General features: G+C 40.6%; 1 protein-coding gene across 2 annotated transcripts in view; it reads right to left on the bottom strand.

Moving 5' to 3' along the window:
- RIC1 (RIC1 partner of RAB6A GEF complex) overlaps nucleotides 1-12,284 on the bottom strand; it is a 61,195-nt gene that overhangs the window by 3,911 nt on the left and 45,000 nt on the right. The window contains exons 18-23 of one of the 2 annotated variants that reach the window (XM_077344948.1): nucleotides 10,085-10,201; nucleotides 7,828-8,556; nucleotides 6,792-6,950; nucleotides 4,146-4,282; nucleotides 2,595-2,881; nucleotides 744-938 (exon numbers count right to left, since the gene is read on the bottom strand). In XM_077344948.1, the coding sequence (XP_077201063.1) occupies nucleotides 744-938; nucleotides 2,595-2,881; nucleotides 4,146-4,282; nucleotides 6,792-6,950; nucleotides 7,828-8,556; nucleotides 10,085-10,201 (1,624 nt within the window). The remainder of the gene's footprint in view (nucleotides 1-743; nucleotides 939-2,594; nucleotides 2,882-4,145; nucleotides 4,283-6,791; nucleotides 6,951-7,827; nucleotides 8,557-10,084; nucleotides 10,202-12,284) is intronic. The other variant, XM_077344949.1, reaches the window with a different exon arrangement.

The raw sequence follows: 12,284 nt of genomic DNA, 5'->3' as shown, positions 1-12,284 counted from the left end.
GTATACCGAAATCCATTTGATCCAAATCAAAACAGTACTGAATTTTGTTTTGGTGTATATCACTACTCATAAACCAAAATTAGGATTGAATTTGGGCTGGCTTGGAGCTTGGGAATTGAAGTTCAGGAAATGTGCCTTCCCTGAACATACACCCTTTTGACCAGTTTGGTTCGGCTTGTCATGAGCCACCTGCTGCCAACTGACTCTTCTGAGGATGAGCTGAACTGTGGGGAAGCACCTCAACCAGGGAAGCTGGAAAAGTTCAACCAGAGACCACAGCAGATGGGAGAGCCAGAAAGTAATAGGGTGCTTACCTCCCCAAGTTGTGAGCCTCTAAGGCAGGGGTAGTCAAACTGCGGCCCTCCAGATGTCCATGGACTACAATTCCCATGAGACCCTGCCAGCAAACGCTCATGGGAATTGTAGTCCATGGACATCTGAAGGGCTGCAGTTTGATTACCCCTGCTCTAAGGGGACAAACACATGACATTCTACTAACCAGGCACCTGCTTTTTTACTTTCTTATTTAGTATGTGAACCTAGAGAATTAACTCTTAGTGCAGTTTCTGCAGCAGAACTACTCCACGCAGTTCATGCAGGAACTACCTCTTTTTGTCTGTGTATGATGAGCCTTGGAAGAAGACTGCAGAGCAGCCATAAAATTGTTAAGTATAAGTTTCAGAAATCATTCAGAACTATCCACAGAAAAACAAACAGCTAAGTACGAGATCGTCGTTGCATACCTTTATTCAACAAAGGTGAGAGAAATGCCTCCTGCATGTGAGGTCCGTGGGATGAGGCTGCATCCATCTCTCTTTGAGAGGAACTGATGGTGCCAAGCCAACTATGACTTCGCGGTGCACCAGGAACCCCAGCATCGATTTCCATGCTCAAAAAGCTATCAGCTGACTGCGATTTTAATAGTTGCTCACCTATTACTGGAAATAAAGAAACAACATTCGGTATAATCTACTATTCTGATAAACAAAAATATTTTTCAAGCTATCCTGGTATTTCATGCAAGTTCTCTGGATCTCTCTCTGAATATGTACAGCTTCAACATCACAAAGAATTGACAGCTTCACTAGATCTTAACTAATGCCACATACAACAGAGCAATTCCACATGCCTCGGAATGAACAAGAGGATCCCTGTGGGGTTTGCAATCAGTGTTTCAGATAGGGTTTCTGATATGGGAGTTGAGCTTGATCGTTCAAGGGGGAAGTGGAAGAGAATCCCTCTAGAAAGAACGGAAACTCCACATCAGCAAGAAAGGTGGAGGGCTGCTGTATCTTCCTGCTATAGAAATGCATGCAAATTAAGATAAGGACCCTATTTCACTCTAAAAACCCCTTTGTATAACTAAGCCAGTTATGAAGGTAGGAAGCCAGCAGGGGAGCAGAAGCTATCCAACGTTTTGTAGGGAATGGCACATGCACAATTAACTACCCACGGTTATGTGCTTAATGCATGGAGCTCTTGCTTCTCATAAAACTGAATTCATTCCTTTGAGACTAGGGCTGCCAACCTGGAGAAGCCAAGGCAGAGAGAGGGGGTTGGGGATGAGACCTTTGGGACTTACTAGAACAGTTGCACTCATGTGCTGAAAGCTCTTCTGCTGTTGTGGAGAGTGAGAGTCTCAAGGAGTCACTCCGAGGAGGAGGAATGTGATTCCCTTAGAAGAGACCTCTAACTTGGATGATAGACTGATAGCCTCTTGAGCCAAGGATACACCTCTGGGTGGGAGGAGGTGGGCTTTTGGTGGTGGGTACTTTATTAGGAATATAGAGAGGGGTGTGTAACAGGTGCTTGGACTGCCTGGTGACTTGCCTGACAAGTGTGAGGTTTGTGGACATTACTTACAGTCTAGATATTTGATAGACAGTGGTAGGGAGGAGTCAGCATTGATGGTGCACCAATTGAGAAATGTAATCATGTGGTACTTGAGGAGAAATTTAGGCAGAAAGTTAAAAGGCCAGAACCTCAAAGTTGGCAAGGATAAAAAAGTGCTGCTGGGGCAAAGAATTAGACCTGTTAGGCAGTTCTAGACCCCATATCTTTGAAAGGACATTGAAGAGAGGGAAGAAGTACAGAAGAGGGCAACCAAGATGATTAGGGAGCCAGAGTAACTTCTCTATGAAGAAAGGCTAAGGAGTCTGGGACTTTTCAGTTTAGAAGAGAGACAAATAAGGGCAGGCATGATAGCGGTTTACCAAATCATGTGTAGTGTGGGAAGAGTTGACATATTTTTCTCATCTCTCAAAATACTATGACTCTGTCACTCTCTTATGATGCCTATTTGTTACACATTTACATTGGTTGATGAAATTCAAAATGTTAAGAAAGGCTCTTAATGGGGAAATGCAAATTCACAGGAAAGGCCAATCAATTAATTAACTGGCTTTATGGATTTTTAAATTCAGCACCCCTTACCTGCCTATCACTTTTGCACTTTAACACAAAATATGGAAGCTGCAGGAAATACAACTAGCTTGGAGATTAAGTGAAACAGAAAGAGCAAAGCATTTGAATTGTTCTTCTTCATTTGTGTTTTTACTTCCTGATTTCTCAAGCAAAAATTGATGCGAAAGTACCTGTTCTGTACTTTCCATTCTTGAGAGGTGAATTTATGGAGCCGACTGGAATAATTGGGAACGGCCAGAGAAAGTCGTGGTGTAGTTTCTTCAAAGCCATCACAAAATCTTCCACTCGAGCAGCTCTGGTGCGCTCTTTACACAGCCAGCCTATCAGCTCAAAGCCCAACTGTGCGGCAAAGCAACCAAGATCCTTAAGCCTGATTTCTTCCAGGAGGCGCCGGGCATGTCGCCAGAGCATCATGTCAATGTACATGTTCTCAGCACAGTCACTGTCCTTACTCCACCTGACGGAGAGCAAAATAGCAAAGCTGTGAGTACAGAACTCTAATTTTAACCACAACGTTCTTACACCTTTCTGCAGATTTGTAACAACTTTCAAAATATTGTAGTATTAGATTAGATTTTTAGAAATTTATTCATATTTTTATTTTCTCATATATATATATATATATATATGTATATGTATATGTATATGTATATGTATATGTATATGTATATGTATATGTATATGTATATGTATATGTATATGTATATGTATATGTATATGTATATGTATATGTATATGTATATGTATATGTATATGTATATATATGTATATGTATATGTATATGTATATATATGTATATGTATATGTATATATATGTATATGTATATAAAATATAGAGGTAATATATAAAGCATAACACATCACATATTTGAAAAGAAAATCCCTTTCCTCCACAGCTCTCAACACTTATCATTTCATACAATTCCACCCTTTTCCTTAGAGAAGCATCTTATTATTTCCAACATTCATAGCACTGCTGAACATGAGGATAAATGCTCTGCTAGGAAATCAGCACCACAGGGCCAAAACCAGGCTGTGAATTGCTTAGGACAGCAGATGAGTTCCACATCAGTATAACCCAGGAATATGGCCAGAATAGGGCTACATTGGCAAGAAAGGGTCAGAACTGGGAAGTACAGGGTAGGTTAAGTGGTTACTAATCCATCTCTGTATCACTGTAATGCTATATCAGTGAAAACACTCTTGTAAATCCAAGTGAGAAATCCAGTTTCCTCGCCTATCTCCAGACACGGCACAGCTTAGGATAGCAGGTACATCCGCAACTCTCCTAAATAGCTAAGACAGCCATAGGTCAGCTAGGTGTGCAGCACATTTAGAGCACACAGGAGTGGCAGAAATCCTAGAGCAAGGGCACTGTGCACAAAAAAAGAACACTCTGGGGAGGGAAGATGGAGAGCAAGGACTGTTGAGCTGGGTATCAGCATTCACTGGGTGGTTGCTTCCACCTATGGCTGATGCAGTGTCAGTATGCATGCCACTCTGATTTTGTGTCCAATGGGACTATTCCTTTGAGTAGGGCCAAATTACTGCTTCATATAAGAGCAAATCTGGAATTACTACTATGGCCATTAGATAAGTAGAATACTTTCACTGTTGTGAAATACAGATTCCTCTGAAAGGGCTACAAGGAGACTATTTTCCATTATGAAAAACATTTTACCATAATGCAAATAAGGAAATCTAGTATCAAATTGACTTACCTTTTCCCAGAGGGACCAGATGGCATACTCAAAGTTTTTTGCAAGTTAAACTTGCCTGCTGGGATACCGTCTCCTGACTGGGACAAACTAATGCTGCGATGTCTAAAGAATTCAAAGCCACCACTTGAACTAGGTTCCTACAAGGAGAACACATATTAAGCTAAATATTGTACATCAGGAATAGGGGGGATTGATACATGATGCCTGAAAAAAATACGTGCTGAAACTCCAAAGAAAAAATTACTGTTTATAATTTGTTGACATTCATTTTCAAATTACTTTAAAAATATATAATTACTGAAATTTCTTCCCGGGGGAGCACCACTTAACTGGATCATTGAATGCAGATGTTCATTGGAAAAATAGCTTTTTATTACAGTAGTAAATGACTAGGTAAAGGTTTTTCATGCACTTGCTAAATACACACAACACAAACTTCTTTAGCGTTCAGAAATCCCATACAGGATAGTGTACTACAAAAGGTGGATTGAATGGATTTCCTTTTCTAAAACAAGGCCATTTTGTTTGCAAGTATTCTTATAACTTACTGTTGCATTCTTTTCAACTTCTGCATCCTGTGAAGAATAACTCTCGCATAGTATGCAGACATATAACTTCGGATTTGTGATGCTATGGTTTCTCACAGTTATTCAATCACAATTCTATTCCCCTCCACATTGGAGGCAATACTGATGCTAAGAGGCAATGGCCACCTGGCTGTACACTGCTTTACCAACAGGTTTCCAGAGGGGGGTAATTATTTATAAGCATATACCTTATTAATCCTCATTAGAGTATGGATCCCAACCTCAATGTTACCCCAACCTATAAAGGAAGAAAACTGAAGCTAAAAGAGAAAGGAAAAGTATAGTGCATGGAGTTAAATTTTAAGTAAGCAGAGGGAAGCTATACATCTGCTCCATAAAAACTATAAAAGCATGAACCTTCTTACACTTTGCATGATTCCTGGGTACATGAACACATATGAAAGCCTTAACTCTTTTCATCAACTGATTTTTTTTTTCAATGCTCAAAAATGTATGTAGGTTCATGGGTAACATATGTAGGTTTATGGGTACCTCTATTCCAATACAGGAGGTTTCTCTGATTTTTAATTATTTCCCTTTGTCCAGTGAAGCTTTTCCAAGCCATAGGCCATGATTTACTGTAGAGTCCCCTGACCCTGAAAAGCAGCTTTTCAGAGGGCACAGGAGGCTGTAGAAGGAAGAGGGAAGGCAGGGAAGTTGTGACAGACAGCACTTTAAATCAGACTTAAAATGCTGAAGTGACAGCGCACCAGTAAGTGAAGGGTTAAATTCTTCACTGAGGCAGAGATGTTGAGTGACAAGCTGATCCAAGTGCTCTGATTGGCCAACAATAGCTGTTAGAGAAACCATAATAGAGCTGTATTGCTGAGGAAAGAGTTCAGATTCTGACAGAAGCCTGTGTCAAAAGAAGATCCATCTGTGTCTTGACTGAGAAACATCTACTCTTAACTAAGAAACACAGTTGGGAGAACTGGGAATGATACTTGGCAGGGAGGTTTCGGTAGTTGTTGTGAGACTACCAAATCAAGCAAAAGGAAAGGGGGAGAATTCTAGGGAAAGAAGAAGGATCCATGCCCAGTTAAAAGGAGAAATTAGTTCTAAGAATTTCTTTAGACTTGTGTGAGATGAATTTGCTTCAGAAACCTCAGGAGTAAAAGGGCAACTAGCATTTCTAAGGAAGAGGGGTTTGGGGTACTAAAGAGGGTATCAGCCTTCAAAGGAAACCCGGGGAGTTTAAAGGAACTCAAAGACAAGACAGAAGTGTTTTGTTAAAACAAAAGCCTCTCAAGTGTAAAGGAAAACTCAGAAACTAAGAAAAAGATTCTATATCTCACTTAAGCCTGTAATTTCAGTCCTACCAATTGTATAATTGATTTTTACAACAAAGCTACATCTCCTGATTCCATCTAATGCTCCACTGTATGTTAAATTAAATATTTTGTTTTGTTGGATTTTAACATTGCCTCAGGGCCATTTTGAAAATGTTTTAATGAAAAGGGCTCTTATACCTTCCGACAAAGATCCTTCTGTCAATGACTGGTGGGTCAGTCAGCTTTATTATTTCAAAAAAGAATGCTACTTGTGGTTGCTCAGTCATTGAGGGAACATTTAATTTTTGGAAGGAAAATTTTACCTCAAAGCAGGGAAGCGTGTAGAGAGTCTGTCATAGGAACCCTGTTCCATGAACAGTAGTTAGGATCTAAGCCAGTGTTAAAAGCATTTAATAAATTGTCCAGGCAAGCCCAATGTTGTCAGATCTTGGAAGCTAAGCAGGGTTGACCCTGTCTGCTATTTGGATGGGAGACCTCCAGGTTTTATATGTGTAAGGAGTTCCTTCAAGGAACAATGGGTCATGACATGAATAAAGGAAATGGTAAACATCCCTGCCTAGCTGCAAGATCCTGAGATCTCCTGGCTACACATACCATACGATAAATACATAGTAATTAATACATTTATGAGCCACCTTTTTGTATATATGCTAAACGGAACTTGTAAATGTGTCTTACCATTTATCACAATAAATTAAATTGATGAAATTACTTTTCTGATAATTACCCGACATATCTATGACAGCTATATAGCATTCCTAACAAACCTGAGTTGTTGGTGTAGGAGGTGGTGTCTCCGATTCTCCAGAGCCAATAGCTTTCAGAAATCTGATCATATGCCGACAAAGATCCCACTTTCCCTGCTCCAAAGCAGTATTGAATAGCAATGTTGCATGCTGCCTGCTAACAGCTGGAACCTCCATATTCTAAAAGCAACATAAACCACTTTTAAGCAGATACCACTGGTGTGTACAATAAAATTTCTCCCACAATAATCAAAAAACTTCACTCCTGTGAAGAAAACTCTCCCTAAAATTAAGGTTTACAGGTAAAAATGCTCATTCTAATAATAATGGTGTGGACCCTACCCTTCCACCGAGCAAAGTTTATTAATTATCTGAAATATTTATACTCCACTTTTTTTTTTGCTGCTAACAATATGACAGGATCTACTATGCTAACTGATAATGGCTTTATTTAAGCATTTGGTTGCTATCAATGCTGATTTTCATTCATTCATTCATTCATTCTTATATACTGCCCTCCCCCGAAGGATTAGGAGGCAAATTTCCTCCAGGTCATAAAATCTATTGCGCTTTTTTTTTTTGGGGGGGGGGGGGAGAGATCATGTGGTCATGGAATTGGGGCCACTATGGTAGTTGTGAATTTCCTGCATTCTGCAGGGAGTTGGACTAGATAACCCCTTCTAATTCTATGATATGGATAGTAGAAGCAAGGTCCAGCCCAGAACTATTGTACTAGTGAGTGCTTCCATGTGGGAGTTTCCCAGAGGTGATGGCATAGATCAGGTTTCGAATCACTGTTAAAGGCAAAAACACTACTAACACTAGAATTCTCCCTTTACATCTCCAAAAAAACTTTTATTTAAGTTTTATATATTAGTCATGAAACATTGTGCTACTTTTTGTTGTTGCTGTTGAAACATTGTATTAAATATATATCATCATATATAATAATATAAAAACAAGATACCATGTTTCAACAGCGACAAGTACACCATTTCCTTTGGTGTAGCAGTTACACCCAATCCTTTTTTTCAACTGAATGACTGAATACTATTACCTGCAAGATAATAAGGTAAGAGGCAGCTGTATCTAAGTCCTGGGCCATTAAGCACTCTTCAAACAAGTCTTTTGGGTTTCCAACAGCAGCAAAAAGATAATTCCACAGGGCATATTCTGTCTTTCTAGCACAGTGAACAACTGTCTGCAGGAAAAGAGGAAATTCTGTAATGAATTTAGCCACAGTTGGAAGGAGAGGATCAGGAATGGGTTCCCGCGAGGTAGCTTCTTCTTCCAGCACTTCATGAAGCATCAGTTCTAGTACATGAGGGAAGTATGGTAATGTGGCACAGGACTGAGCCAAAAGCAAGGCTTGTTCACCTAGGTTCTTTACCAAAAGCTGGCGCAAAATGTGATGGAGGTAGATCTGAGATGTCCTCTCAACAATACAGAAAGGGAAAAGAACCTCTAAGTGTTCTGTAGCACTGCTGTGAGCGTATAAACAGTCATAGAGCACAGTGTCATTGACAGCACCAAGAACCAAGGCATCTTCAAACAGGACAGCCAACGGGTATATGTTAATGTGGAAAGGCAGCATAATCCGTCTTGACAGAAAGGAATGTGGTTTGCGATGGTCCCTGGGAAACAAAGGAAGCCAAACTTTCATGCCTGATCCACCACAGCTGAGCCACAGGGCCTCCATTAAGTGCCGTTTTTGTTTGTTAGAACGGCATGTAGTCCAAACATTTTCAACAGATTGGGCAAGTACAACTGGAGCACAAAATGGCAGCTAAAAAACAAAACAAAACATCAAATCTTTTAAAGGTTTCTCCTACCTATAGATGCATTCTTTAAAAATATGGAAGGGAAGGGGTCTGGAATCAGAACAACTGAACAGTGCTCAGTGTAATATATTGAAGTTGGTGCTGAAACAATATACAGTTCTGTACAAACCACACTGAAATCATACCCCTGTAAACTTCTGTAAGGACCTAAGAGCCTGCTAAGATCAGTGATCCATCTCGTCCAACAGACTGTCTCACACAGTGGCCAACCAGGTACTCAGGAGGACAAACAGCAGGGCACAGAGGTCAAGGCCCCAATGCTGCCTCCAAGCAATGATATTCAGATTTTTTCTGCCTCTACATGCAGATGATCCTTTCAGTGGCTAGTAACTATGGATGGATCTCTCCTCCATGAATCTGTCTTTTAAAAACACTTTTAAAGCCATCTGAGGCTCAAGACCACCACTACCTCTACTGGCTGTAAATTCCAAAGTTTAATTACTCATTGAGTAAATTAGTATTTTATTTTGTTGGTCCTGAACCTTCATAAATGTAGCCAAGCTCCAAGTACCTAAAGCCTTTCATTTACCAAACTCAATCCCAACAGGATACCAAGAGGTCTATTCCAATCTGATTTCAAGCCTGGTTATATGGCTAAAATGGCCTTCGTCACCCTAGTGAATGACCTGCACCAGGAGAAGAATAGGGGAAGTATTAATTCTCCTGGATCTCTCAATGTCTTTTTAAACCATTGGGCATGCTATCTTCCTGGATCATATTTCAGGACTGTGGGCACTGTTTATGCAGGGATTTTGAACCTCCCTTGAAGATAGGTTTCAGATACTGGTACTGGAGTATTACTGCCCAACCCTCTGGCCTCCAGGGTCCTGCAAAGTTCCATCTTGTCCCTAATGCTTTTTAATGTTTACAGGAAGCTTCTGGGAGAGATCACCTAGGCTGAGTTGCTACCAAACATGCAGATGACACTCAGCTCTATCATGTAATTCCAGCAGATCCTAGGAAGGCTATGGAAATTGTGAACAGGTTCTGGAGGCAGTTTCAGCTTATGTTTTATTGAATTAATTTGTATTTTATATATATTTGCCATCTTGGGGACTCTGGATGAAAAGCAGCACAGAAATGTTTTAAATACATTATTATAAATTATAGTATGTTTATCCAGTCCCATTCTTGTTTTGAAGTTACACCCACCTTTCATACAATTACTTGTGTTCTCAAGGCATAAGTGCTTCCACATAAAAGCCCTTGAACACTACTAGGTTGTAGCAATAAGTAACAATGAAAGACAGACAAAATTAATTTAAGAACAGGCTATAGTAAAAATGTGTGTTGAACAGAATTATGAAAACTGGCTTCTAAATACAATCTGAGACCATTTCAAAAACATGGTAGCTACTTTATGAACAATGGGCACCTTGCTCTGTAAATTTATTACTCAAACTGATTACTCATGGCACATTCATTTTATAGACTGAAAAGATACTGCATACATTCTCATGAGTTGTAGCTTACAAGTTTCCTTTGGTTGGGAGTACTGTCCTTTTCTCGTATCTGTGGCCCAGATCGATCCCTTTGCACCATAATTAGCTGTCCTGCTAAGTTTAACATAATGCTCTCTGCTTCACAGGCCTTTAAAAAAGGAATGAAATTTTATTCAGCTTTTCAGAATCTATCAAATGCACTTATGACAACACAAATAAAGCACTTCACAAATACCAAGTACTGCAAAATTAGATAAAGCAAGTCCCTGCCTGCAAGAGTATGCTAATTTTAAATTCTATCACAACCTGAAGAGGGAGCCAGAAGAATAATGAGATACTCAGCCTGAAGGTTTTTTAAAATGTCTATGAAGTCTAAACATGTAGACTCAAAAGAGATGTTTACATAGAATTATTACATCCTGAATAAGTATCAAAATAAGATTAAAGTTTTGTACTAAATTAGCATCTCAGTCAATAAACAGTCTTCATTTCTATCAGGTTTGTTAGTTTAACTATTTAAGTTATTTCCCATTTTAAGACACTCATCAATTGGAAGAAGTTCCCCTAACACACAGTACACTTGTTACGAATTCAGTTCCACAGTTTCATGTACCCTGCCAATTCCTCTTCTGGAAAAAATTTTGTAACAATGGTTGTGTTCTTGCAAATGTGTGTAATTCAAGTTCCCTACCAACTTTTAAAACACGTTTAATAAAACAACTTTTAAGTAGTTGTTACTAGTCTGTCAAGAGCCTCTTGTGGCGCAGAGTGGTAAGGCAGCCGCCTGAAAGCTTTGCCCATGGGGCTGGGAGTTCAATCCCAGCAGCCGGCTCAAGGTTGACTCAGCCTTCCATCCTTCCGAGGTCGGTGAAATGAGTACCCAGCTTGCTGGGGGGTAAACGGTAATGACTGGGGAAGGCACTGGCAAACCACCCCGTATTGAGTCTGCCATGAAAACGCTACAGGGCGTCACCCCAAGGGTCAGACATGACTCGGTGGTTGCACAGGGGATACCTTTACTAGTCTGTCAGAAATTAGCCACAACATGTCATTCTATGAAGTATTAACAGTTTGTGTACATATACTGTGACTCAAGTTTAAGCACGATTTGGTGGCAATTAAGCCGGCTTCAACTCGCTCTCAATGTACTATTAATTAGATAAATGCTACCCAGTGAAATGCCTACTCAATAGAAGAAATACTTGGCAAAACTCTGTGTCTGGTTCTGTTTAATGAGCAACACCATTAAAAAGTTTGTTGAAGTCATACATTTTCCAACACAGTATGAACATCCTATGCTATTGTACTTATAAAATAATTGACTCCATGGAAGCTGACACCCCTACCAATCAGTGCAGCCAATGTTTTACATCTATTTAACGCATACATTTGATAAACATACTAACAGATGGAGAGAATTTTCCAGAAATATGCAGTTCTTGTGGGGGGAAATGGTAAACAGATTTTTCTTAATGCCATAAATGTAATATACTGAATCAAATATTGTTTATCAAAATGAATTCTCACAGGAAGTCTGATTTTTAGTTCTGGTAACAATATATGGCCATGGTTTAAATCCTTCTGCTTTTCATAAGAGCTCAGAGGTGACATTTGGGATTTGCACCTGTGTACATTCAGAAGGATGAGCCTCTTGTGGCGCAGAGTGGTAAGGCAGCCGTCTGAAAGCTTTGCCCATGAGGCTGGGAGTTCAATCCCAGCAGCCGGCTCAAGGTTGACTCAGCCTTCCATCCTTCCGAGGTCGGTGAAATGAGTACCCAGCATGCTGGGGGGTAAACGGTAATGACTGGGGAAGGCACTGGCAAACCACCCCGTATTGAGTCTGCCATGAAAACACTACAGGGCGTCACCCCAAGGGTCAGACATGACTCGGTGCTTGCACAGGGGATACCTTTACCTTTACCTTTTTACATTCAGAAGGATATCATTTCACCAATGTGATCATCTGTACACAGCCCGTGGCGCCACAGGCGCCACGGACTGAATAAAAGAGTAAGGGGTAGTGGGGAGGAGTTAGGGCGGGACAGGTCCGGGATAAAAACTCGGAGGGGCCAATCTGAGTGTCAATCCCGCCCCAAGCAGCCCCGCCCCAAGCGTCTACGACGCTGCGAGGCCGCTCCGCCGGCCGGCACAAGGCTCCAGAGAGCCTCGGGTGGGGGGGGGGGACTGGAAGCCTTCTGCCGCCCGGCCGAGTGGCCTCGCAGCGTCTACGA

Source organism: Paroedura picta, chromosome 7 (assembly GCF_049243985.1).
Source record: "Paroedura picta isolate Pp20150507F chromosome 7, Ppicta_v3.0, whole genome shotgun sequence".
NCBI classification, from domain to species: domain Eukaryota; kingdom Metazoa; phylum Chordata; class Lepidosauria; order Squamata; family Gekkonidae; genus Paroedura; species Paroedura picta.
The sequence above is the reverse complement of the archived record's forward strand: the minus strand, read 5'-3'. Positions and strand labels throughout refer to the sequence as shown.